The sequence below is a fragment of the Agelaius tricolor genome, unplaced genomic scaffold (assembly GCF_023055355.1).
Source record: "Agelaius tricolor isolate 1412-34295 unplaced genomic scaffold, bAgeTri1.0.p SCAF_4, whole genome shotgun sequence".
In the NCBI taxonomy this organism is placed as follows: Eukaryota; Metazoa; Chordata; class Aves; order Passeriformes; family Icteridae; genus Agelaius; species Agelaius tricolor.
In genome coordinates this window covers 26,836,840-26,864,255 of record NW_027269264.1, presented here as the reverse complement: position 1 = coordinate 26,864,255, position 27,416 = coordinate 26,836,840, and the positions used below count along the sequence as shown (strand labels likewise).

At 35.7% G+C, this 27,416-nt stretch overlaps 1 protein-coding gene across 8 annotated transcripts in view; it reads right to left on the bottom strand.

The window, feature by feature from the left end:
* Positions 1–5,981: 5,981 nt before the first annotated feature.
* The window catches only part of TTC39B (tetratricopeptide repeat domain 39B), a 52,005-nt gene continuing 30,570 nt past the window's right edge, over positions 5,982–27,416 (bottom strand). For 2 of the 8 annotated variants that reach the window (XM_071424967.1, XM_071424966.1), the window contains exons 4-18: positions 27,163–27,239; positions 25,949–26,016; positions 23,960–24,024; positions 23,693–23,798; positions 22,264–22,329; positions 20,613–20,721; positions 19,714–19,781; positions 19,567–19,626; positions 19,103–19,264; positions 17,955–18,046; positions 17,547–17,667; positions 15,516–15,627; positions 12,035–12,152; positions 10,798–10,914; positions 5,982–9,782 (exon numbers count right to left, since the gene is read on the bottom strand). In XM_071424967.1, coding sequence (XP_071281068.1) covers positions 9,686–9,782; positions 10,798–10,914; positions 12,035–12,152; positions 15,516–15,627; positions 17,547–17,667; positions 17,955–18,046; positions 19,103–19,264; positions 19,567–19,626; positions 19,714–19,781; positions 20,613–20,721; positions 22,264–22,329; positions 23,693–23,798; positions 23,960–24,024; positions 25,949–26,016; positions 27,163–27,239 — 1,438 coding nt within the window. In that variant the 3' untranslated portion in view covers positions 5,982–9,685. The other 6 variants (XM_071424972.1, XM_071424974.1, XM_071424973.1 and 3 more) reach the window with 6 other exon arrangements.

Here is a 27,416-nt window from a genome sequence, read left to right as displayed (position 1 = left end):
AAGCCTGCAGTCTCTGCTGTACTCATATTGAAAAGCATGTGAAGAGGTCTGGAACATCTCAAGCTCAAGGCTCTGTTTTTACACACATGAATGTGCTCATTACTTTCACATGACCATCAGTAAATATTCTGATTACAACCAGCTCCACCTGCAAATTGTGAACAGGGATTAGCAAGGATGAACATTTTGTCATTGAGGATGCTGAAACTGGGTCATTCCATGCTCTGCTGCTGTGTCTCACTGTCCTGGACACAGAGTTGGGGGACTGCAATTAGGTTATTCTCACTGATAGTGGCTTGTCTCACACTCAGCAGGAAAGCTGCTTTTCTCTGCTGACCTATGGTTCTGGCCATCCCGTATCTCATGCTCTGCCGTTGAGCAAGTTCACAGTGTCATTTTTTGCTACTGCATTCTCATTTTAAATACTGTGAGTCCGAGAAATGGCTTATGTGATGCACCTCACCTCCAGGCAGGTGCCAAAACAGCAGTTCAAGACTGGAGAGACTGCTAGCCTGGGGTGCTCTGCTTAGAGGAAAGTTTCCCCATAGAAGCTACTTAGCCCAGTTCCCAAAGTGCACTTTCTGGCCAGCAGAAGTGACTGTGATTCCCCAGCTGCTAGAAGGGTCACTCCATTCTAAGGTTTGCAGCAACCTCCCTGACAGATCAGCCCAAGGCCTGGTGAGTTTCCAGTCTCTTGCAAATGTGTTGCTGCCAAAACCAGGTCTGTGATACAGAACACAGGGCTCTTGTTTGCTGGGGTTTTTTTTCTTTACAAGGGCACCTTGCAGGGTTTGGCATCTTCTTTGTCTTTTCACTTGTCCCTGCTCGTGTTCACCACGTACAGCTGCCATTAACTAGGGTCACTTCCACACATAGCCAAGCCAGAGGCAATGTGAGCCACTGGCAGGCAAAGCCAGGTGCCCAGGATATGGGCTGCTCCCCTGGCTCTACACGGTACCCCTGGTGAATCTGTCTTCAATACACAGTGCCAGTTCCCTGCTCTGCGAGCTGCTGGACCGTGCCACTGTCTGCTCCTCCCATTCGCCTGGCAAAGAGGGAGAGTCAGGCAGAAACCTGCTGATGAAGCCCTGAGTTTTCATGGAGTTGGAAGAGGAGAGAGAAGATAAACTAGGTCCTGCTAAGGGTGGGCAAAGACAGTGGAGCAGGGGAGCAGGACATTTTATTTGAGCAAGACCACCACCCCTCTGAGTTCCCTTTTCCAGATCTGAACCCTGGAAGATCCATAAAAGGCACCAGTCACAAAAGGAGGGTGAAATCTACAAGTGATGAATGGTCTGTTGTCTGCTACAGAAGATGGACAAGATGCCTACAAATTAAGATTGAGTAAACAAAATTTTGTTCTATAACAATTATTTTCCTGCCAAATACTTCTACCCTCCATGCATTCTGGTTGAATTGCATAGTGCTCAAACTTCTGCCTCAAGTCTCAAAAAGAAGGGATTTTTTGTGGCATGCACTCATGGTCAGCTACCACAGTAGCTTCACACTGTAAATAAAAAAGAAGCAATGAACACTATTTCCACTGCTGTTTTACCTTACTTTGTTTAGAAAATACATGCCTTTCTCGCATCTATGAGAGATAATTTTAGTGGTCTTGAAGGAATCAAAATGAATATAGCTGAGACTTGAATTTGGTCCTTAAAACAGTCCTAATTTGGCCCCAAAAAAGCTCAGACACAGTATCATGATAGTTAATAAACAGCTGTTTTCACAAACACTGTTGGAATCAATCCAATATAAGCAAGCTTTTGCTGATGGTATATTGTTTACTAGGGCCTGACTGCCAGCAGGGTACTAAGGGAGGAGAAAAAAATCTTACACTAACAAACTGCTAAATGGCACAGCAGGGCACGCTGGAACTCCATACAACGCCAGCAATGAAATGGAAGCTCCTGGTTTCTTCACAAGACCTTGCAAGATACTTCCGAGGCCTCTTTGGTAACCAAAGCCACATGTGTGTTTTGCAGTGATACAGTACAGCGGGTCACAGAAGACCAGTTAACAGGATCAGATAGTCAGGTTGCACACTGAAATCCATACAGACACACTGGGTAGATAATGGTGGATTGTTTGGCACATATAGACTAGGAGTTACAATGCAGTCTTTTCTGTGAGATCCAGCAGGGCTACTGACCCAGGCTACTACCACGCAATTTGGGTAGCAGTATTGGTAGCTGCCAATATTTAGTTAGGACAGTTTAAGTGCTCCTTAAATGTTCCCAAAGAAATAGCTGGGAGACAGAACCTACAGCTACACTGGTCTATTTTCTGACAAGCAATGCTTTAAATAGTTAACAATACAATTGCTATAAATTTTCATCTATTGTCAGAGCCATGCTACAAAAACATTGTAACTTAAGAACTTCCAGATGGAAGAGCTATTTCAGAAATTGTGTAACACCCCCGCAGGTTCTCCTTGTTGCAAAGTGAGAAGTCTGGGGGCTTTTTGTTGGTTGGTTGGGTTTTCTTTTTGGTTTTTGTTTGTGGGTTTTTTGATTTTTGTTTGTTTAGGACACCTCTGGATTACATTGCCTCCATTTAGTTAGCAAGTGAGTACTCTGCACTATAATTTCTCTTCCTAGACATCTTTCTGTCAATCCTTGTGATAGAAGTCTTCATCAATTCATATTATTTTATTATTTCCATAGTCTAAGGTGGCATCAATTGTTCATATGCCACAGAAACCCCTACCTAACATATCCTTCACACATGAATTTCTCCTGCATGTTCTCCCTTTCCTAGTGGCTATCCTCTTTCCCATCAGTGGGGGCAACTGCTACAGCCAGCAAAGACAAGCAGGTATCTCAGCTGCACATTATTCCAGGGAAGCATGGAGCTAGACACTCGTGAAAAAGAAAAGATTTTTCTTTGAAGACTCACACTAATTTCAGACAATCTAGCAAAGAGGTGAGACTCCAACTTTGCTGTCCTAGGAAAGCAGTAAAAAAATTCAAGGAAAATAAAATTAAAGGAAAGCTCCTTTTTCAGCTGCAGAATTCTCCAGAATGAAAACAGATGCTGACAAATTCTCACTGGGGTTTCATACACCAGAAACATTGGGCATGTAACAGTTTCCAAAGTCCATCAAGACAAAATTTCCAGACACATTATAGGATATTCAGCTTGGTGGACCTAATCTCATTTAGCTGCATAGGTAAGATTCCTGAAGTTAAGGAAACTTGTTTCAGAAACCAGAATTCTGTTTTTTGTCCTTCCAATTTCAATCAGTAAAATTTGAATTCAATTCTGCAGTACCGAAACCGGTATCGTTATTGCAACATGTTCTTTGGGTAATAAATCAAATAAACAGAGAAGCTTTAATAAAAATTAACAACAAAAAGGAAAAAAATATAGAAAATAGAATATTCATAATGTAAGGCCCACCAATTTACCAAGTAGCACTGAAAACCTTAAGTGTTTAGACAAGAAAATATGTAACTTGATTTTAAATAGATTGCTTGACTTCAACCTCCCAAAGGTTATCAAAGGAGAGAGAGATCTCCTAGGGAGAAAGAGAGGGGATGGTTGATGAACAATTTAGCATGAACTGGCAATGTGTACTTGTAGCCCAGAAACCAAACCAACCCTGGCTGCATCAAAAAAAGCTGCCTGGCCAGCAGGGCAAGGGAGGGGATTCAGGACCTGTAGTGACAGAACAAGGAGGAATGAGTAGTAATTGAAGGAAGGGAAATTTAGGTTAGAGATTAGGAAGAAATTCTTCAACTGTGATGGCAGTGAGGGATTGGAACAGGCTGCCCAGAGAAGCTGTGGATCCCATCCCTGGTAGTGCTGAAGGCCTGGATGGACAAAGCTTTGAGCAGCCTGGTTTAGGGTGAGGTGCCCTGCCCATGGCAGGGGGTGGGGTTGATGATCTTTAAGGTCCTTTCCAACACGTAACATTCTATAAGTAACTTTTCACATACAGCACATATCCAACATCTTAAGTTAGCTTATCCGGATCTTTCACAGATTTCCTTAAAAATCTGACTTGTTCAGTAAGAACTGTTATTACTCAACAGCATACAGTATTTTGGGTTGCAGGTTTTATTTTTCAGACAAGGCTTATTTTTTTTCTGCCTAAACTATTAAAATCTTAGCTTGTAGAAAAACAGCCTGTAATTTGATATTCATTAGATGTATTCTCACGGGCCTCCAGAGTACACTGCACTTAAAGTAACATCTTGATGTTACTGTTCATCTTCTATGGCCACTCAGAACTCCCCATAACACATTTCACTTTCACCTTTTTTCCTTTTCTTCCAACTCACAAAAATCTGATTTAAACCATCTCCCACTCCAAAAATTAATTATGAAGCAGGCACAATGATTACAGTATTGTTAGTATTATTGCTTGCAATAAGTGAAGTTGCTTCCACAGCATATGAACAGTCTAATGAAATTACTGTAAACTACAGGAGGAGTACTTTCCATTTGGGTTGTGAAAAGAAACTGACCTTGAATTTTATGCATATTATAGAAAAAAAAGTCTTAACTTTCTTCAAAGTGCAAAACAATTAATAGTAGGTGAAAGATCATCTGACGTTCTTTCATTGTCAAAAGTTTTCAATGTTCCTATGTAAAAACTAATAGAGATGGATTTGAAACAACTTTACTGGTATGAGTAGAATTTGGAGATTTGAGCCATGCACCTTTTCCAAGTAAAGCTTGAGCATGCATATTCTACACCCACCAATGAAATTTTTAACTACAGCTAGATTCCTTTGTAGAATACTGCTTAAGTAAGTTCATCAATGCATGCAATACAGAACCTCTCTTAAAAGAGAAACAACAAGGTGGGTCGGGTGTTACAAATGAAAGTTTTATATCTGTACTGAGCATATGTAGGCAATGTGTTTTGCCTGGATATAAGTTCCATGATCTTGAGCAAATCTGTAATGAAAATAAAATCATACTTAAATTCATACTGCCCTTTTTTCTACAACTAAGTTTAATTCTGAAGATCACCTAATGCTCTGGAACAAGTTAAGCCTAATATAAGCTATATAAATAGCATTAACCTAATTTTACACATCTTTCCACCCTGACTGTAAATACTGATGTAACATGTCATTTAAGCATATCAGTAAAATTATCCTTATATACTCTTATATCCACTGTATAGTAAGAATATTGAGTTTTGAGGTCCACATTTACATGCTCAAGCAGGTAAGACCATTAACCTCTCAGGCAGGATTTTAGTAAAACCTTAACTTTTCCCATAGTCACATGACGTGAACACTAAGTATTTTCCATGCTTCAATGGCACAGATATTGAATCTCAACCAATCTCAACTGCAATTTTCATGGAACAGAAGACCTGACACAGAAAACAGAAACATCTCCTACTGCTTATGTGTTTGAAGAAGTTCTCTCTTTAGGTAAGTGACTAAATCTAGGAAGGTGCTCCTACCTGGGATTACTAGCTGACATGTGCTTCTCTACAGATTGGAAGTACATGCTTACACTACTGCAAAAAGGAAAGTATTTAATCTTGGAATCACTAAGCATTAAATTCGTTATGCTAACCATGAACTCTTGACTTTTTTTTCCCCAGAAGGTACTCTTCTACAAATTGCAAAGTTAAGAGCCACACTGTTTCTTTATGATGCTGTCCTATAGCATTTATTACCAGATTACAGGGAAAAATACAAATCAAAACCCAGAACACAATTAAAAAAAAAAATTCCAAAACATGAGTAGCACCACAAAACCCTCCCAAAAAACCAAGAAACCCTGCAGCTTATTTTGTATTTGCTATCTACATTTAAAAGACCCTTTATTCACTCAACAGACCTTGACAGCTTTATGCAACCTCTCAGTCTGGACTGGTTGTATAAGAGCTCTATGCTTAAGGTAGCATTTATAAATTAGAGATCAGGCCTTATTTGATGATAATGCTTCGGTAAATCTCATCTGGAGGTTCTTGACGTACAACTAAAATACAGTGCCAAATTTTGCACTTGGTAGCACAAGTATATATGATTTATTCCTCTGAAGAGTAAATCCAGTCCATAATAATGAACATTTCTACATGTTCTTTAAACCAGAAGATACTTCATTCCTCATTTTCTGTTTTTCTTCCCTCATTGTTTACTCATCAAGTACCAGATAAGATACATGTGCAAACCTTAGTAGATTAGAAGCAAAGAGACTGCAGCACCAGGGGAAATAGAAACATTCTTTGTTGCACTAGGCAGGGTAAGAATACACAGAAACAAAGGACATGAAACATTAGGATTAGTAATAAAATAACCACAAAATCTAAGTTGAATTTGTAACAAGAAATTACTTGTTTTATACATTACATTGCAAGGTGTTTTAGAAACGTAAAAAGATCTGATTGTTATACATTTCTATGGCCATAAAGTGCTACATACAGCTGCTATCCCATGTGTATAAGAACAGATATATAATAATCTTGCATCAGCTTTCTTTTAACATATATTTGCTTTCAATTTTTTTTAAAAACAGAAATTCATTCTTTATTCTGATGAATAAAGACTTACAAACCATAGTACAATGATGTTTCAACAGATTAATAATTGATTGATATGCACAGACATGAAGTTTTTTGTAATAGTTTCTAAGTAGGCAATTCTTAATCAAAGAGAAGCTTTGTCCTATAACCAGGCTAATTTATTATTGCTTACCTTAAAAAAAAATCTATTATCGGAAAGAACTATAAATAACCTTTTGTCATAATTTAACTGTAAGATCAGCCTTTCTTGCTTAAACTAACAAGTTAAATTTGCTCTTGTATATATTATAATTCCTACTATTATCGAGAGAGGCTATAGCATCATAGGTAAATGATCAGCTTTGCTTAGTTAAGTTTTAGCACAATAGTCAAAATTCCCATGGAGGATGAGCATATGAGGTGAGTATTATAAACAGCAGTTAAGACTAAATCAGAGCTGTATTTAAGGCCGAGTACAGAACACAGCAGATTAAAAAAAAAATTAAAAAGCCACAGACCCTTTGTATGAACGCTTAGACAGGAATTGCTTAACTCAGGCATAATGTCATAAATACTACTGCATCACAGATGCATTGTGTCAAGGAAACATGCACTCTTCTGCAGCATTTGGAAACCTAAGCATCTCTTGCAGCTCTGTGGAGACCCACCTTAACTGAAGGGTAACAAATCACTCTCACACATTTGTATGTTCGCTGTTAACAACTTGGAAAAAAAATGTTCAGCATAAAGCTTAAAGTAAGAATTCTGATCAGTCAATCTTTCTAGCCAAGTCTGGAACAGCAGCACAGAAAGGAGGGAAGCTCTAAATAGCACTTAATATTGGGTCCTCAAAACACTACAGAGGGTACTGGAAATTTCTGTGCATAAGCGTGTCTCTTCAGTCAGTAACATCACCCATGGAAAAAGTACACTGCTTCTTGAAGCTTTGTACTAAACTTTGAAAAAATCAGTTTCTAATGAAAATCATTGTTCATTTTTTGTTAGTTTTGATTTCCATCTCAAATCACCCCTAAAATATTAGCTGTAAGACACTCCCCACAAAAACAAGAGATCAGAGACTACATCATGCTCCACCCTGAGAGTCTGTAGTCCCAGTTATAACTCTCCTGAAATGAAGTACTGTTTGGAACACAAATTACAGAAGTTTTACTGGTAATTTTTTCCCATCACCTTTTACAGAAAAATAAGGCAGACCCCAATTCAATAATCAGATTAAACTAAAATAATCCTAAATTGAACATATAATGCCCACAGATGCATCAAAAGTATTTTCTGAAAATACATGAGTTTATGCTCACTACAATCAGATATATATAAATGGGTAAATCTTTAGAGAAGTCATTTGACAGCATATGCTAATCTCTGTTTTGAGGTTTAGCTACAGTCAACTGAATATATATGAAAATAAACATGCATACATTATCAGTAATTCAGTGTCTTGGGTGTTTAAGCTTCAAATTTACATGTGTATAATTTAACATGGTAAGTTACACATGTACAATAGGCACACATTCCAACCAACAAAGAAAGACTTTGGATCAGATTTCCATTTTGAAAGACCCATTATGTTTATTTAGCTAATATTTTTAAACTCTTACTTCTCCTGTAAATATACCACTCTATTACAGAATTATAAGCAATTAAATGACCCCATTATTTATAAGTCATAGAAGAAAGCTGTGTTCTCAGTAACTTGAGAAGAACTTCTATAGATCATATTGAATGTTTAATTAGAAACTTCAGTTACTCATTTACTGAGGACACATTCTTCCCCTATTTCTTTCGTCCTGATTTTGTTTGGGTGGTAGTTAAGGGCAGCGAATCACATACATGAGCACAGGTACTATGAACTTACTGTGCAGAAATAAACATACCAGACATGGATAAAATATGGAAATTTTTCACTAGCAATAGCTAGTGAAAGAAGAGTTATTGGGTGTATACTTAAAAAGAGATATATTTTTATTTTTAAGAACAGACAGATAGAATCTGTGTATCTAAATAAATGGGAAATTCAATTTCATACTGCTGTTTGCATAGAAGCATGAAAGGAAAAATGCACTTATAATTATCTCAATTTTACTGCACATTTTTGGTAGAAATTAGACTAGAATATGCACATTTTCTTAACAGCAAGATTAAAAGTGGATTCTTGATGCACAATCAACTTCTGTTAATATGAATTCTAACTTGTTATTAGGAAAATACACAAATCCACCAATATTTTATTTACTTTGGCTGGGATCCAAGAACAGAGAAAACCAACTAGGGTGCTAGTCTACAAATACTAAATGATCGCTTTAAAAAGGGAAAGAACAATCCTTCTTCCAGATCCATGACAGGGAAGATGGGAAACAATCAGTTTCAGTTGTGTCAAGAACTATTTGGAGTAGACATCAGGCAAAATTTCCCAGTCTCTTCTCACTGGGAAAGACATCCTGTGTAAGTTCCAAAATGACTGTTCTCAGTGCTTTTTTGTTAAACAGGTGAAATAAATCTGTCAGGATCAACTTAAGACTACTTTAGAACAAGGACATAACGTCCTTTGTAGCTCTGCTTTTCTACAAGTGAAAAATATCTCCTAATATGCATTTCTTTTGACTGAAACAGACCTGCAAAGACATTATAACTGTAGCCCTGCTTAGCTTCATCTGACAGAGTAAAAATATTGCACTTCACACAGTTTAATATTGTTCCCAAAATAAAATTAAGTCAAAAATTACTAATTCTTTCCTCTGGAACACAAATTTCAGAATATGTTACGCAAAAAAATGTGGGTAAGGTTATCTGCAGACATTGCATTTTTGTTCCAGAGGAGAAAAGAGTCTCAAGTGCACTGCAGAAAATAAAACTTTCAAAAAATGCAGAAATTATCACCAGTTCCACTGCATAACCTGCATCTGTTCTTATATAAAAAAAATAAAGTATTTTCATTAAACTTTATTGCACCATCACCTTTTTTTTTTAAAATATCCCCCATCAAGTCAAATATTAAATTATTTTTATCAACAAAATATAAGGTCTTCTTTAACAGCATGTAGATACAGTATAGGCGCTATACAGAAAAGTCTTAAAGAATGACATCAAATCAGAAGTGACAGAAAACAATCATTATGTTCTTCTCTATGATTAAAAAAAAGATTGTGTAGGCTATTTATTCTATGCATGAAAAGCATCCCTTCTCATTCAAGGTGTTGAAGCAGGTGACACCTTCAAGCTGTCAAGTGCTGCATGAATTCTGAAGTGCAACCTGGACTCCATAGAGTATTCTTTGTAGTTGTTTCTGCAAAACAGACAACTTATTTTAAGAAAAAGATGTTTGGATTGAATTGTTTAAACTTCCAATGTTTGTAAGTTAACAGTTTTTATTCCTTCAACAGGAAGCGGAGACTGACACACAGATGAGTTATGAGATATTTAAAACTACATCCACAAATTGAGTGAAGAAAACGTAGACCAATACTAAAATTAAATGTCCTCATAAACTGAATCCATGTCTTAGCATCTCTTTCACTTATTTTGATCCTTTTAACAGACCTCCCAAATACTAAAATTTGCTGTGAAAAGACAAGCCAAAGTCTTTTCTAACTACAGAAAAGGGTATTAGTAGAAAATGTAGGCTTCAACTCATAACACAATTCAGCCAGAGTAATAAACATCATATGTACAGAAATCATATTCTGTAAATCCCATCCCCCCAAAACAAACAAACAAGCAAAAAAGCCCCATGAGGGGACACTATTGCAAGACTGGGCTACTTCTCCATTAACACAAGGGACATTCTATCTTACACTACAATCTACAGATGATGCAAATATGCTGCTCTACAGTACATTAAACTCTCAACTGGTCTTCTGCAACACCATGTGAAAGGAAAAAGGGGTGCAGTCAGACAGGTGTAGTGGCTTTTGACCTGTCTTATGAACACCTTTAGTGGAACTGATTTAATTCCCACAGCTTCCCTCTGGGACAGAATGGTGCATATCCCTTCCCTGGACTCTCCAGCTTCATCCCATGCATACAGTGGACCCTCAGCATCTCTGAAGCCCATACAAGAAATAAACATTTTCCCTTCATACTGTGTCTTATTTGAATCTGTCTACTCCACTGTGTCTGAAGGACAGTTTAATGAAACTGCAAAATTCAACTATATTGGACAAGTCCTGCAAATCAAGAACAGAGATTTATAATTACTTGGATTTTGCAAGGAAGCTGTCAGGAAGAAAAAAACAAGTGTCCTCAATGCTGCAAATACACAGTTATTCTTAATTTACAAAGTGATAAAAAAATCCACTTACTTTGCTGTTTCTATGTATCTTATTGCTTTTTCTGTCTCATCCTGCTGTTTGTACAGAAGACCCAATTCATACAGTGTGAATGGCACCAAGTAGCTATCGTATTTTATTTGCTTCTCACTAGAAAACCAGAAAAATACAAAAATGGTTACTTACAACCCTGTTTTAAGTGACCAGTTAACTTTAAAAGCAATCACTGTCTGTAACAGCACATAGCCAGAAAAAAGATTCTGAAGCCTTTTTTACTGGTTAATTCTGTACACATTGATAAACAGTCTTGAAGCACCATAGCGCCCTAAACATGTAGAAAATAAAGTTGAACAAAATGTAAGTACTCCATGCACCAGAAAACTTTTACCCTCACCCATGCAAAACATACACTTCAAGAAGAACTGTTGTCTTTAGTTTTTTTTTTTAATACCTCAGCTATAAAAGCCTGCCCATTGCCAACTCCCTTTGGAAAAAGATATTTCAGAAACAGTGTTCCTTTAACTTTTAACTTGCAACCAACCAAAGCCTCTGCCCTGTAACTTGCAATGTGCTTAACTAAACTCACATGGGACCTTAGAAACAGTAAGAGAAAACAAGATGGCAACACAACTAAAACACATTAACAATAACTCAATAACAAATTGTATTACTACTTTTTCTAAATAATTTGTTAGAAACATTGCACATGTAAATATGCTTCTTCAGCCCAAATACCTAAAAACTTACAAGACATTTTCAAGTACAACCAGTACTGGACTCATGTTTTATATAGAAAAGCTCTTACAACTGGTATGGAGCTGACACCTGAAAATCCACAGCACAGGAGAAACCAGTCTTCAACTGACACATGTAACAACAACTTCTCATCTACATGGGGAAGCATTAGTTACTGAACTGAAGCATTAACTACTAAATACTGAATTTTAAAAATAAGCCAAACAAACACTAAACCTATCTGTATTGTCATTACTTACAGGTAGCTCTGCAAATACAACTCCAAATGTATTTGGATATGACCTGACAGTTTGATTTATTTAGCCTCAAACACCACATACATAAAGCTACAGTAAGCGTTAAATTGCTACAGAAAAATACATGCAAAGTCTTCTGGTTTTCTACTTTCAGAGGTATTTTAATTCCAGGTCCTTAACATGATGTTTAATTAGTCAAAATTCTAGCATGACAGCTGCAACAGGAGTATCAGAAATGTCACCAAAAACTAGAAAACCTATTTCTGTTATTTTTTTACCTTTGAATTACTTTACTGAAACATAATTCAGCTTGCATGAGTCTTCCCAAGTGTTTCAGACAGAGGCCTTTCAGTAGCTGCAACATGCACACATCATCCACATAGTATTCACTGTGATCTAACAGTAAAAGTGAGATATGTCAAACAATTTGAAGACATCATGAAAAGGAAAATTAGATTTTCAATAGGGAATATATATTCAGACGCAGGATGTTGCTTCTTATGTTCTATACCTCAAAATGTACATATCCTTCAGGCATGGTTTAAAATACTGTTTACTAAAGAAGATGCACCCATGACATCTGTATCTTTATCTTAAAAGAAGGCAAAGAAGAAATAAGAAATTGAAACATCCAACAAATGGGCATAAACTTCATTAACTAAAGATTAAACAGTCAATAATTAAATATATTACATTACATAAATAGTCATTAATTAAAGATTTCTTACTTGCCTTACTTAAAGACTTCTTACTTCTTTATAGCTAAAACTACAGTGAGACAGGAACCATCATATTATCTTAACAGCTTCCCCTGTAACAGAGCACTGGCAGACCTCCAGTAGCATCAGTAGCATAAAAAAACCTGAAAAACCACACCATGACTCTCTTACAGAATTCTTCAAAAGCATCATTTTGCGGTACAAATTCAAGAAACAATGTTTACTAATATTTTTATCATCTCTAATGTTTGAGAGGTCTCAGAAGTAGTGCATAATATTTGAAAAATATTTGAAAATAAGTAATAGTGTATAATATTTGAAAAACTTTATTGAAAGTCTTATGTTCAATAGAGCTAAAAATATCAGATGAAAGAGGGTGTTTGACTCAATTCAAAATTTACTTAACAAGTGTGATCCTTTTTAGTTCCCTTAGTTTGTAGCATTTGCTGGGTACATGGAAGGAAAAAAAGGAAAGAAAACACATATGGATAGACAGATGGCACCACATACATTAACAATTCAGGAAGTAAAACACTCTCCCTTCAGATCATGTTGTTTACAACTAATTACCAGCTCTCTAAGGTCACATTAATTTTTTTCCTTAATAGTCTGCCAAAGAAATCCTACATAAACAGTTCTGAAACATGCAAGACTAATGCATTTTTGGACTCCACAAAGTGCTTTGCGCCATCATGTTCAGCCTTATTTCTGTCTATGTTTAGACCCAGAAAGTCTTGATAGATTGTAGATGACAGACTGCGCTTTTAGGGACAGCAGCGCATGAGTATTTTGCATTCTCTCTAGCCTGTTCTGCTAGGCTAAGGTGTTGGACTCTATGACTGTCTCCTGAAGGACTCATTCTTTGAAATAACTGGGGGCATGCACTGATGTCAGTTAGGGCTCACCAGTCTTTCAAAACTTCAACTAGTACTCTAATTTCCCAAAAGAATAGAAGCTAAAACATTAACACTAAATGCACAAATAACAAATGCACAGGCCAATTTAACACAGACAACCTTGCAATAAATGTGGGAGAACCATCTTTGCAGCCGCAGTGGTCTACACCAAAGGATATATCAATACCAGGATAAAAAAATAAGCAAAAAATTATTTTTTCTTGAAGTTAAATAATCTGTTTTTATATATTGCATATGAAAAAAAAAATTCCCAGAAATCCTGTGGAAAACAAAATAAAAACACCATCTCTAATGTCCTCCATTTGTTCCTTCTACCATCTCTATTTTCAGCTCTATACAACATAAAATTACTTTCAGTCCTTGAGAGATTCCATGCTGCGCCTGTTCATGTGGAACAAATGAAGTAAAAGCAGTTCCGTGAAGTCTCAATCCCAAAATGACCTTTGTGTATAAACAACACCCTTCTCACAGCACCTTAGCAATCCTTTGATATTACTACCACTAAAAATGGTCTATTAAAATTATATTGTAACCTTGTCATACTCTGTCAGCAGCCTTAATTTTATTTTTTTTTTGGAATTCAGCAGCAACTCTTTATTTTCACTGAATCCATATCTTTAAAAGCAGATCAAAATCACATATATGAAATCCAGAATAAAATTACATCTGACTGAAGTTATTACTAAAAAAACAACACAGAAAGTATATACTCTTCCAGACTATATCCTATTTGCAAACAGTGAATTTCCATAAGAAAAAACACAGTGATTTTATCTCCATTGCTTTAGTTTTGGTACTTTGTACATCTTTCCTCAGAGATTCGATAGGAAAATTTACTTCACTGTTACAATAGATGAGCACTTCTAGTACAAATCACTGCACAATAAAGCACTGGATTTCCAACAGGTTCTGTTAGAACCCTCCATGTGGAACTCATGGGAATTACTTTATTTGCAAGTATCTTCCATATCACTGCACTTTTGTTTTAATATTACAAGAAAAAAGGAAAACACTTGAGATTTAAAAGGCACACAACTGATTCTGCAGAAAAGTGAAGGGCAACACAGAAAATAAAGGAACCCCATTCAAACATGGCCATGCAGGTTACTCTCATTTGGTTTATTATATCATCCAGATTTGACCATTATAAATTCCTTGTACGCCCCTGTATAATTTCTTAGGCATCACCTCAATTTACACTATAAATCATACTTAGATATATATTACGTTTCAGAATTGCTGTTTTAACCACTAAAATGTTCATAAGTGTGACTTATGGTTTAGTGTTCATAACTGCTAAACCACATAACCACTGAACCACTAAATTGTTCATAAGTGTGACTAGAATCTGGGTTGAATAAAAATTATTTTAATTAATTATCATTTAAAAAGATTCACATGAAAAATGGTAATATTTATTCTAAAAAAACTCAAAAGAGAATTCTCCCCAAAAATTCACACGACAGGTAAAAGAACCATCCTGATAAAATCTCACAAAAATCAAGTACTTGTGCAGTAAACCAGTTGTAATAAATTAATTTAAATTCTTTTAGGAGTAAATTATGGGCTGATTCTCTAAACATTACTCCAAGATGTAAAACCATGGTCAAAGTTTATTCGTTTAGTATGTTTAATTTTACAACTAGCAAATGTGTTTTATTTTTCCAGAAAGCAAAACAAAAAACCTGACTCATTCATGCATAGCACTTCATCAAATCTTTTATACTTTGTCATATTCTATGCAGCATGCATCCTATATAATAAAGTGTGATATAAATTGGTTTAGAAAAAATATTTTTCAGACATTTAAGATATTAGCAGATTATGGTCCAAGAACACTCTCCAACACAAGAAAAAACTAAGCTAGACCAGTCATGTTCTGTAACTAATAACCTCACGTCCCTGAGTTTTCTGTAGTTGCCTGCAGCATCAATCACACTGCATAAAGAACATATTGAAGAACCATTCCTAACTTTCATGAGGCTCCAAAACTTCCATACTTTGACTTAATGAGAACATTATCAAAGCCAACACTTACTTTGCAGAATACGAGAAGACAAAAGCATAGAAAAAAATCAGCATTTCTTGTAAGATTATTAATTCCACCCTAATTGATCACTTACTAGTTTCATTTTGTAGAGCAGCTTCTTCTTTTTCAATTGTTACCAGTAAGTTTTCAGTGAGGTCGGCTCTTTTGCCCACAATTGCAAATCCATTCCAGACATACATCATTTCCTGATTAAAAAAAAACAAAACCAATCAGCCAACCAAAACAAAAAGGTGAGAAAAACTCATGGAATTGCATAAATATTTAACTAAAGAGTGCCTTTGAAAAGGCTGTTGTGGAACATTTTTGAGTACATAAAATACTACCAAAGCTTGTTTTGGTACAACACATCTATGAATAGGAAAGGAAAAATTACATTGAATGTGTGTTGACAAAGTTAACCTGGGTTTTTAAGATTTGAGAGTTTTGATGCCTTTTTAATGGATTCTACTATCATGTATTTTCACAGATCTTCAGAAATTAAACTGAACAGATTTTATCAGGACAGTTTACCATCACCCACATAACACATCAGCAAAACCGGATGCTTTAGATTAAACTTGTGGTCCCTGCCACCTAAACTAAAGAAGGAGCTAAAAGTAGTTTCTTTCTGAGGGATGATAGGCAAATCTGGAATTTGCATTTGAGTGCGTTCTTGTATATACAGCATACTTATGTAAGCATGCACCCAAAAACACGCTCTAAATGCCCTAATTGATAGACAATTACCTTCCGTTCAGAGCAAAACTGGAGGTAGATAAAACTTTCTAGATAAAAATGTGATTCCAGTAGGCACATCCAACATATGATTTTACTATAATTTCTACAAAATTTTCTTGGAAAAAAATCAAGGCAAATCCTGGAAACATATCTTCCCAGATGGCTCCATACAACAGTAAGCAATAAGCTTGTTTTGATACATTATCACATTGTAAAACTTGAGGAGAATGAGGGTTAATGCTAACCAACAAGGAGCTTGGCCAAGATCTTTACTCAGTCATTACAAACTAGAGTATCATTTGTTCTACTGTAATTGAAATTACACCTCTGAAATATGACGCCTAATGTCATTCTGAAGCTGATACAATACATTGGTGAAAAATTTCCACTTGCATTTGTAGTGTAAATATGTACATTTTCAGACAGAGAAAAAATCTGGTTGTATCAAAGTCTGAAACAGTGTTAAGAACATCATCAACTACATCATGCTAGATTATTTCAGTTCTGTAGTCCTGTCCAACTTATACTTACTGAAATCAACCATACACTGTGTTTGGTTATGCTTAGTCCATGATGAAAATATTCCTAAATTAAAACAGGATGCTGGATTTGACAGCAAGACCAAATATATATATACTCACAACTTACAAGCACTCTGCTGTACAAGCCCAAGACAAATTTTACTTAATCCTCTACATGCAATTTAATACAGAATGAATTTTAGAACCAGAGGATTAATTTTCTTTGGACTCTTCTTTCTATATCAATGAGCACTAACATAAGAAATTTCTTCTCAAATTAGGTTTTTCATGCACAGTTGTTGGTAAATGATGCACATACAAAGATTTTAGCATACACATATGAAAAGTATCACTGCTGTGCACATAGAAGTGGACTGTGCAATAGTAATGACTCTGATGTTAAAATACAGGAAATTAGAATAGCATTCATAAAGTTACTTTAGCTTCTGCTTGTTTTAATCAGACTCAATACAAGGGGAATAAAAAAACACAACAAAAACCAACCACCACACTTCATTTTCATAAGAAAAACAGAAAGTACCAAAGTACTCTTTAACTTCCTAATGAGTCTAGAAGACAAGGACTAAAATCCTACCAACCTAAAGAACATTAATGCAGTTTTTTGTATGCTGAACTTTTCACATGAAAAATATGGCACTTCTTTCAGACTGCTGCTTAGTTGGTTGGTACTGTGATCCAGTCTCTAATACTTTTCACCAAAATCACATTGCATTAATGCAGTACTTCTTTAAAAAATTTAAAATGCAGCCATATAATACCTGACAATATTATTCCTTCCCTGTATAATGAACTATTCTGATTTCTTTTCTCTTTGAAAAGGATGAAAACAAAGCAAGAACAAATACCAAGGCAGGTAATATCAGCTTCACTGGTTGAGGACATGCATAGCGTCGCGCTTTCCTTACTGCAAACTTCTCAGTTGGGATAGATTTTCCTGCAATTCTCTGTTTTAGACCATCCACTTGTCTACATGAAGGGAAAATGGAAAAAAAAGAAGTTTTTTGTTGGTATTTTTTTTCATCTCATTTCAGTTAGAAAGATTTACTGTTATCCCCTAAATATAACATCTTAAAATTTTTTTACACCATGGAGACCAGAGCTGCAGGATTTATCTTTGCTGATAAAAGCAATTCTAATGCTAAAGGCAAAGAGAAAAAATGGAAAGTTTACGGTTATAAGCAAGAAGTAAGTCACACAAGATAAAGACATGGGGGGACAAAGAGTACACGTTCAGCTGCTTTATAAAAGTTTACCTGAATAAAGACACTATGTCTTCACCAGTCCTCTTCAAATCATCCTCTGGAAGCATACACAGAATTGCTGCCTTCTGGAATACGTATATTGCCTATTTCAAAAAGAAACAGCAACAGATTACCACATCTAATTTTCTGTGTTTAATCAATACATTAAAGACTCAAATCTCTCACCCAATTGCTGTAGCAAAGTATTCCCATAATTCTCAGGCAGATATAACTATAAAAGTTTAGTATTCCCTTTGTCACAGAACTTATGCTGTAAGTTTATTTTTAATGTATTTATATTTTTATATTAGTCAGAAAGTTAAAAGGTATCTCCTGCAAAAAACAGGAGAATTTATTATGCAAACCACTGTCAAAGAGATGAGGTTAAATGACTTAACTGTTCTAAAGTCCATTACTGTTATTATATGATCTATTACATGTAGAGACATGAAAAAACCAGAAGGAAATATCTGGGTACTGGTTCAAGGAATGTTTAACTGGGTTTTGCAGGAAAAAAAAATCCGTAATTCTATTAAAGACACTTGCATTTCATGTTGAATATACTATTCTCTTCCTCTTTTGCCAAGAATTAGATGTATACCCTTTTTCATTAAGACAATAAAACAGTAATCTAAAGAGGAATAGATAATAATAATAATGCATAAAAGGTTATTGGCACATTGTGCTTGGTTCATACCCTGAAAGGTTTTATAAGGAAAAGGTTATCTGATAGCCCAGCTTTTCTTGTGAGATCTTGTCCCCAGCAGCCATTCTCATATTGTGCCACAAAGCATCTGATGAGTAGGTGTGTGTGTTTATAAACACCAAATACAGTTTCTTTAGCCAAGTTTTACTAGTGAATATTAGAATTTGACTTGAGAGAAAAGTTTACAGTTTTCCTATCCCTCTTCTTTCTCCCAACTTGGGTAAGCACCTCCATTTTTGGATGGGCCAAAGTATTGCTGCTTATGGTTCTGCTGCTTCAAAACATGAAATAAAAAGTCATCCTTAACCACCCAGCTAAAATAGTTTGGTCCCATTGTGTCTTTGTTCATGAGCTTCTCAGGAAGGCAAACATTACACTTATTGTGCAAAATTAAAACTGACTTTAACTGTAGAGACCACTGGTATACCACAACAATGTCCACCTGCCCATTTACCTTAGACCACCTGCTCTCTTTGCTGAGCAGGTCTGCATACCGATATGCCTGAAGCCAGTCCTGCTGGAAGGTGTAGCACCACATCAGTTCCCAGTAACAGAGATGATGAATCTGTTTCCACTCTTGCTGGGCTGCTATGCAGTCTTGGAACCTCAACTGTGCCTATGAGTGAGTAGTTAAGGAAGAATGATGAAAACTGGCTCAATTACAGCTCCATGTGAGAGCAGTGTCTAATTACAGGACAAGTTCTTACCTAGCACCCAGGTGGAAAACACCTGACAAGTAAAATGAGATAAACCTCCCCTTCAGTCTCACTTAGAGAGAGGGCTGGAATCAACATTGACAGTGAATGTGAACAGGGATAACAGCATACTGATCAGTCCAACTGAACGCAGATGAATTCATTGTTTTTCTGCCTCAGGCTAAACACTAAACAAAAATCTTAGAAAGAAAGTATCATTTACCTTTTCAAAATTTCCTTTCAGTATATCTATTCTGGCAGCATAAAATAGAATAATGGAACCCTTGAAAAGAGATGAGAAAAATAACCAGTTAGGAGTTTAAGCATAGGGAAATACATTCTTGTAACAAAATTTATTAGAAATACGCACATTTGGAAATTTCAGGAGGTAGGGTTCGAGGAGACTGTCTGCTTCCTGAAGGTTGGCTTCCCCTGTACCTAGAAAATGTAACAAACCAACCTCAATGTACTTAAAAGAATCCAAGTTTCACAGACTAAGATTTTGTTTTCACATTGCATTTGATAGATCAATGGATGATAGCTTTGAAAGCAGAATTATTTCATCATATTGTGTTTCTATAAACTAAATGCTTGTCCCAAAGATACTATGTGATTTAAAAATACTAAATGTCTGTAAATTGAAAAAAATTACATACAATATAGGAATATTTTTTAGACTGTTCCATTACTGATCCTAGTTATGTTTTTAAATCCCTTTAATTGCTTTAGCAAGACAGGAAAACATCCTCAGCTGCCTCTTCTCCTAATTTTGAACTCAGTAATGAAATACAAGTGATACTGGAAGAAATGAAGTTCTCCTTAATTTCCTGATGAGCCTGAGGGACAAGTACTAAAATACTTAAATACTAAAGAATGAGAAAATATATGGTAAAGAAGCATATAGAATTAATTATGACTTCCAGGTCTAAATGGCAAAAACAATTAGTTCTGATTGTATAGCTTTTTTCTGGAGATAGTTTTCACAACATCTGATGTTAATTTATGGATAATGACTTTTCTGAACTTAACAATATTTTGCAATATTTAGCTGTTGAGACAGCCCTGCAAATGGAGCAAGATGTTGGTATAACGCTATCCACCCTCACTACTTCTGCAGACACAGCTTTGTCATGGATATTAATTTTAGATCATAATTAAGTATACAGCAAACTCCTACTTGGCCACAATTTTGAAATTCTGTTATAAAAATAAATCACAATATCTATCATAAGGTGTAGCATGACTGAAAAGCTACACAGTGGGTCTCACCAAGGATTAAGGAGACGTAAGTATGATAAACCAACAGGGTGAAAGTACACAGAATGGCCCTCAAACTGCTGCCAGATGCGCCTTCCCGTAGTTGGCAGAGGCCCAACTCCTAAGAAATATCACAAACACATGCAGAATTAACTATAAGTATACAGAGTTACTATCAATTTTTTTCTGGCTAATGAAAATTCAGTTTTCCTTTCAGATGTAAGTATTTCATAATTCAGTACTTATCTCAAATCCAACACAATCCTCTACCAAAAAGTTTCTGTCACAGCTAATAGCACTCAGGAAGAAGACTAATCTAACTCTTAATAAAATCATGCATTTCAGTGCTCTGGTGAAATGGGAACACCACATGAACCATGCAGACACACAGGTCTACAACCCTTCCCCACTGTGTTCTGACTCTGAACCTTTCAGAATAACATCCTTCAATCTACGTTCGGTGGAAAACTCTCTCAACTGTTCCAGTGCTACTTGTTGGTGTGAGTCTTCCTTCACTGAAAACCCTGGCTATCCTCAATTCTCTTCCATCAAGTCAGCCATTAGTCAACCATTTTGAGGCTCTGACCAAAATATTACCTCTGCTGATACACCAGTGTCTAAAGACAGATCCAGATTCATGGAGCCTTATGCAGATCTTAACACATGAGACTTCCCTTATGTTTCTGTTTAGACCCCTTACATAACATCTTGACTATCTGAAGGGTGTTGAGCTCACAGCTTCCCTAATCAAAAGCAGTGACTCCCCAGAAACATAATTTTGCCTCAAAACAAATATTAACAGATTGGTTTTATTGCATAGCAACTTGATGAATTATAGGAGAATTCAAGCACCACACAAAAAAAATTGTGATGATATTTCAAAATCATTCTTTTTCTTTCAGTCTTTACTGCATTTTTAGTCAGGGAAAAATGTGTATTTTGGAAGATCTTCAGCAAGAACCAGGTTTTATGGAGGAAGAAACAGAATGAACTGGTCTCTACTGAAGTCTAATTTTACAGCAGGAGAATCATATTGTGGACAATCTAACAGCAATAAGACCATATGGTGACTGCAGCTATAGTAATTTGAAGTTCAGTTGTGTGCAGTTCTGTGGGTCACCTCATTACAATTTCTTACTTGAGGTTTTTCATTTCTTATGGGCATCAAAATGAGTTTTAAAGAGCTGTAAAATAATTACAAATATTTTTGCCATCCATGAGAGAAAGATGTACCTAGAGTCCAGGATGACACATGATATTCAGAATTTTTTTTTCCCAAAGAAATGGGCTGGGATTTGGGGTGGAAAAATGTAGAAATATGATTCTTCCCTCAGTTACTGGTGAGGAATGTCAATTTCCAACTATATCACCTAGGAAAAAAAGCTGATATCCCCTACTTAAGGATCAGCAAAAGGAAAGGACGTTGCATTGGCAAAATCTCCTCTTAAGTAAACTGGTCCTTTCCCACGCATGTTAAAGAGTGGAGTATCACCATATGTGCTTTTATGCCTGTATCATCTAACCCATTTCTCTTTTTAACAACAGTAAAATACTGATAAACAATCAATATTATACTTCCACTGTAGAATACATGGCATTAAATCCATCCAGTCTTTTATCTGAGAAAAAATTAATTTGAAAAAGCAAGTATCAAATTGAATACCCTATTGCCAGAAAATCCAATAAATTCTAGAAGTCGGAGGATCCTTCCTGGTAAAAGTGACAGCATCTGAAATACATTTAAAAATAAAAAGATAATTGTAAACATGTACACTTAAAAAAAAAAGTTACATTGCTATAAATGTGAACCAAAAAGGCCAGCTACTATGTTAAATGCTATTACACATTAGTAAAAAATTAGTAAAAATTTTTTACATTAGTAAAAAATTAAAACATGAAAGAACTTGAGAGTAAACATGCATGCTCAGAATTCTGATAACCATCCAGCATGAAAATAGACAGAGTACAGCTGTGCTTCTTTAGATAATGACAGATTTTTCTATCTTCAGCTGGTTAAAATTGCTTGTAAATTGTGGGTCTTTTAGAATGAAAGTCTTATCTATTTTAGTATGACTCACAACCTACAACTACCATGTTCCTATACTATTATTTCATTTTATTGGGAGTCTCACAGAGGCTCTACTTGTTCCTCCTGTGGGAGTACTGAATCAGCAGATCAGTGAGCATAATGGTTTTAGAAATACTAGCTGTTGCTATCATCCTTTAGGCCTCTATTATAGGCATTTTTGTTCCCTCTGTAACTCCATCCTCCACATCCTACACAACAGAAAATGTACAAATATCATAACCACCTTTTCAATGAGCATTAAGAAGCAGGTCAACTTGAGGGTCAGTTTTTAGAAAGCACCATTCACCCTAATACATTTTGCCCATCAGACACTTTTTCTGTTAAGCCTCCTACTGAGAGTACTCCATGAAGAATAGGAGAGGCAAGGACACTTATGAACACAGTTGCTTGAATTTTAAAGTCAGGTGCAGATAAACCTGAGTTCTTCTGACCATACTTAAAATTGGCCATCTCCAATCTAGAATGATACAGAAATTAACATACTGGCAGAAATCAACTTTAACCATTGCCATGACAGATGTGAAAAGGTAACTGTAGCAAATTGTAAAGAAAAGGCAATTTTCCTTTGCACAAACTCAGTAAACTACTATGCATTCTTCTAACTATAATTATCTATGAGAATCTAGAGTATGTCACTGAAGCAAAAGAATGGGATACATGGGGAAGTTAAATTAAACAGTCACTCCAGGCATTTTGTAACCACAGCATTAGCATCTTTAAAAATCCCGCTACACACAGGGAGATGCAGCTTCTTTTTCACTTCAGAAATAGATGTATTAGTTATTCCCAGAGAACTAAACCGTTCAGAATAAACTAATAGAAACATCCCAGAAAGCATGCACGCCAGAAGCTAATGCTGGTTTCACATTGCATAAAACCTCCAAACCCCATATCTCTATTTTACAAATGCGTAAATGTTAAATCAGTTACAGTAGCACATATACAAAGAAAGACAATCCTACAGAATAACCCAATCGCCTTTTTGTAGAAGAAGAAGTCATACCAAGTTGAATGCTCCAATTCCAAGATTTACTCCTCCTTCAAACTGGTAGTACGTTTCATTTTTGCTTTTGTTCCCCTGAGTCGTCTGTAGCACCTGATGACATTCCCTTGTGATGGAGAAAAAAAGGAGGGAAGGTGAAACACAACATAGAAATTACTGATTGATGACTATGATGGATACAAAAATATTCCTTTGTGTTTTGGGAGCATTAATGCCACTCCAACTGCTTATATTACTTTTGAAGTCAAATGTTTTCTAATAGCTTACTTGTATATTTGGTAACTTGTCCTAATTTTCAGGCCACCTTTGATAAAGTTGATCATATTTTCATCCTGGAAGAAAAAGATCTAACTGTAAAATATTGTGTGTTCATATTACACATAACACATACATAAAAATCCTCCAGCTACATATACATTTATTTATAAGTTTATGTCGTAGTAGAAAACACTAAAAATGTTTTTCAGTCACTAGATGTACCTCTAAGACTGACATTAACACTTGCTCTAAGTTGTCAGGGAAACATTTCTTTGTTGCACATTACAAATTTTAAAACTGAAGAGAGAGGTGAAAAAGAAAGTCGAAGTGTTAGTTATAGCAGAATTTGTGATGTATCTACATGAACCAAGAAAGCTCTCCACCAGATGGTGCTGCAGGAACTGTTTCAAATATTTGGAAACGGTAATTCTGACATACACAAGGAAGCCATACAGAAACTGGCAGAAGACAAACTGAAAAATCGCTCGAACAGATGAAACTCTATTGCTGATCAAAACTACCTGTGTTATTCAATTTATGTGCTTACTAACTTCTAGGAAAACCAAAACAAAGCCACAATATACTTGCCATCAAAACTAAATTCCTGAAAAGCAAAATATCGGTTCAACAGAATGAAATATTTTCTCCTAGAATTCAAATAAAAGGGGAGGATGCTGGCATTTCAGAAATGCAAATTTAAATACTTAGGAACAGTAGATGCAACATGGAAAATGAAAAGAGCAACAAAAAAAGGCCTCAGAATGATCAACCAAAGGAAATTCTGGCTTCCATAAAAAGATTACCATTTTAAAACTCCTCATCTCTCTTGTCTGCAAGTCTGAACACCCAAATACAAGTGTTGCAGTACAAGAATTCTATTTCCCTCTGAATGTTTACATTTTTGTTATCATCATCATCATCCTAACACTAATCATGGTCAGCCAAAGATGAAAAATATGAGGCAGCACAGCAATCAGCAGAGCAGGGTATTACAGTCAAAAGCAATACAGATGTGGTGTTTCAGAGAAAATATACATCTAATTTTTTTTATTATTTTACACAGTCCTAACTCACCTCCTTCAACAACATTCTTTTCATGGTTAAAACAGACTCCACCCACTGAATAAAAATAAAGAGGGTTGCTTCCACATGGCTAGTAAAGGAGCAAGCTAGTTACAGGAAAGACTAGCATTCCATTAATAGTATTTCCTGACACTTCTGGCCAAATCAAGTAGTTCATAAGTCATAAGCGAAAGGAACTTAATCTGACCTTAGTATCCTATGTGCCTCGCTTCTTTCTCATAATTTATACTGGAAAAGATTATCTATAATATATATTTAATAAACACTTGTTAAACACTCACATACCTTCAAAAAGTATGAGGAACAACTCCTGTTTTCAAGAATCAAGTTTCAAATTGAATTTGAAAACTCTGTAGCATGAAGTCCCTGAATCACAACCTAAATCACTAGCACCACACAGTATAAAATACCAGATCTTTCTGTGAGCTGAATTATTACCTCAGCAATGCTAAGCATGCCCATTTTATAAGCATTCATTACTGTATTATTCCTGACACCATGTGCACACACAGCAACACGGAATTGGAAATTACACATCAGCTGAAGTTTTGTTAGCTGGAAAACATTCTACCCATTCATGCAAAAAATGACTTGCACTTTCAAAAAATACACTTCCTCATACCTGAAAATATTTTTATGCAGGCACTGGACACTGTCCAATGTGACGCAAATCATTTAAACATACCACTTAGTATAAAACAGGACGTATGTTTAAAAGATGGTATGTTTATACCTTAGGATACCTCAGATACCTTGGTATCTGAATATCATCTTTGGTTATTCGTTCAAAGAAAGAGACAACTTTCCTAAGTAGCACAAGATTTACCATACTTTCAATTGTTGCCATGAAATAACATTCAATAGCAAAAAATTTTTGTTTGAACATCACATCTTTTGTTGAGAAATTGACTTTACCTGTACGAAGGTGAGAGCGGCTTTCTGTAATAAGCATTCAGCATAGCAGATTTCAGCATGCATTTCCTCTATATAAGAAAGAAAAGTTATTTACTATCAGCAATGTCATTGTCAATACTGTCTTCTTGGGGTCAATGGAACAAACAAAATGCTGCCAAGACAAGAAAGAAAAAAAAAAAAAAAAAGAAAAAAAAAAAAAAAAAGCAAAATTCTGCTGTTGCCATTTCAGTAACTGCTGAGTAATAGCTGTAACACACAAATCCCAACAGAATTCTTCTATTTCCCTTCTTCTCAGACAAAACATTGTCAGAGCTGACCTCAGTCTATGGCAAAAGCTACTTGACATTCTGGTAGATGGGTCTCTTATAATTTTCATTGATTCTAAGCTTAACAGCCCACAATAACAGTCTTTCAAGCCTCCTTCCAATGTCTTACAAGAAATTTCTGTAAATGAATAGTAACCCTCACGGAGGTTCAGGCTTTTCCTACATCCACTAAGACATCATGAACAGGTTTTCACCAAGTCATGCTTAACAAACTGAAAGCCCCAGGCAGACTTTCTGTCTTCATGCAGCACTACAGTACATTAGATTTAACACACATGATACAAGTTGCTCTGCACCCATGCTGCAAGACCAGCCACATGCACAAGGCTGCTGTATGTACAGTGCATACGTGGTGAGTTTGATGTGTCCAAGTATTAAAGAGGATTCTTGTGCCAGGTTAGAAAAAAATGCATACTTGACTCTGCCTGAATCAGAAATAGGAGATCAGCATTTTCAGAGCCATGAACAATGTACTGATACCATTTCCCAAAACACCTTAAGGCAAAACAGACAAGCACAAAACTTGTTAATATATTCAGATTCCAATGCAACTAATGACAAGGATGTACTCCTCCGCATCAATGGTTCTTAAACTTTTGGGAGCTCTCTTAAGTCAAAAAAAGGAAGTTTCCCTTCAGTCCTATAATGTGTTGTGAAAGGCATTCCTTTCTTAATTCATGCATGCTCAGAGACAAAAAAAAACCATTAGCCTGAATTCTCCACTGAAGCTTTGCATTCAAATTAGAAAAGATTATACACACGATTTTTATGTTTATTACTGTAAGACACTAGTAAAGTCACAGAGTTAAGCATATTTGTATACATTGGTAGGGGTAGTTTTGAGCTTTTTTCACTTTTTTATTTTAACTGTATTATTTAACTACTTACCTTCAGTCAACTGATCCACTGTCTGTTTAGAAACTAGATTGGACAAGGATTCCACCACTGTGCTTCTTTTTCTGAATCTAAATAGGTTGTGCATGGAAGAAAAGAAAGCCATACATTTCAACACAAACCTAAATTTAATAACTGGAATTCTTAAAAACTTCCAACCAAAATTTACAGAGATTCTTACCAAAATGATCATTTGTCAACAGTTTCAATTCTCTCAGTAGTCCAAAGACTTGTATGCCTCTAGCCTA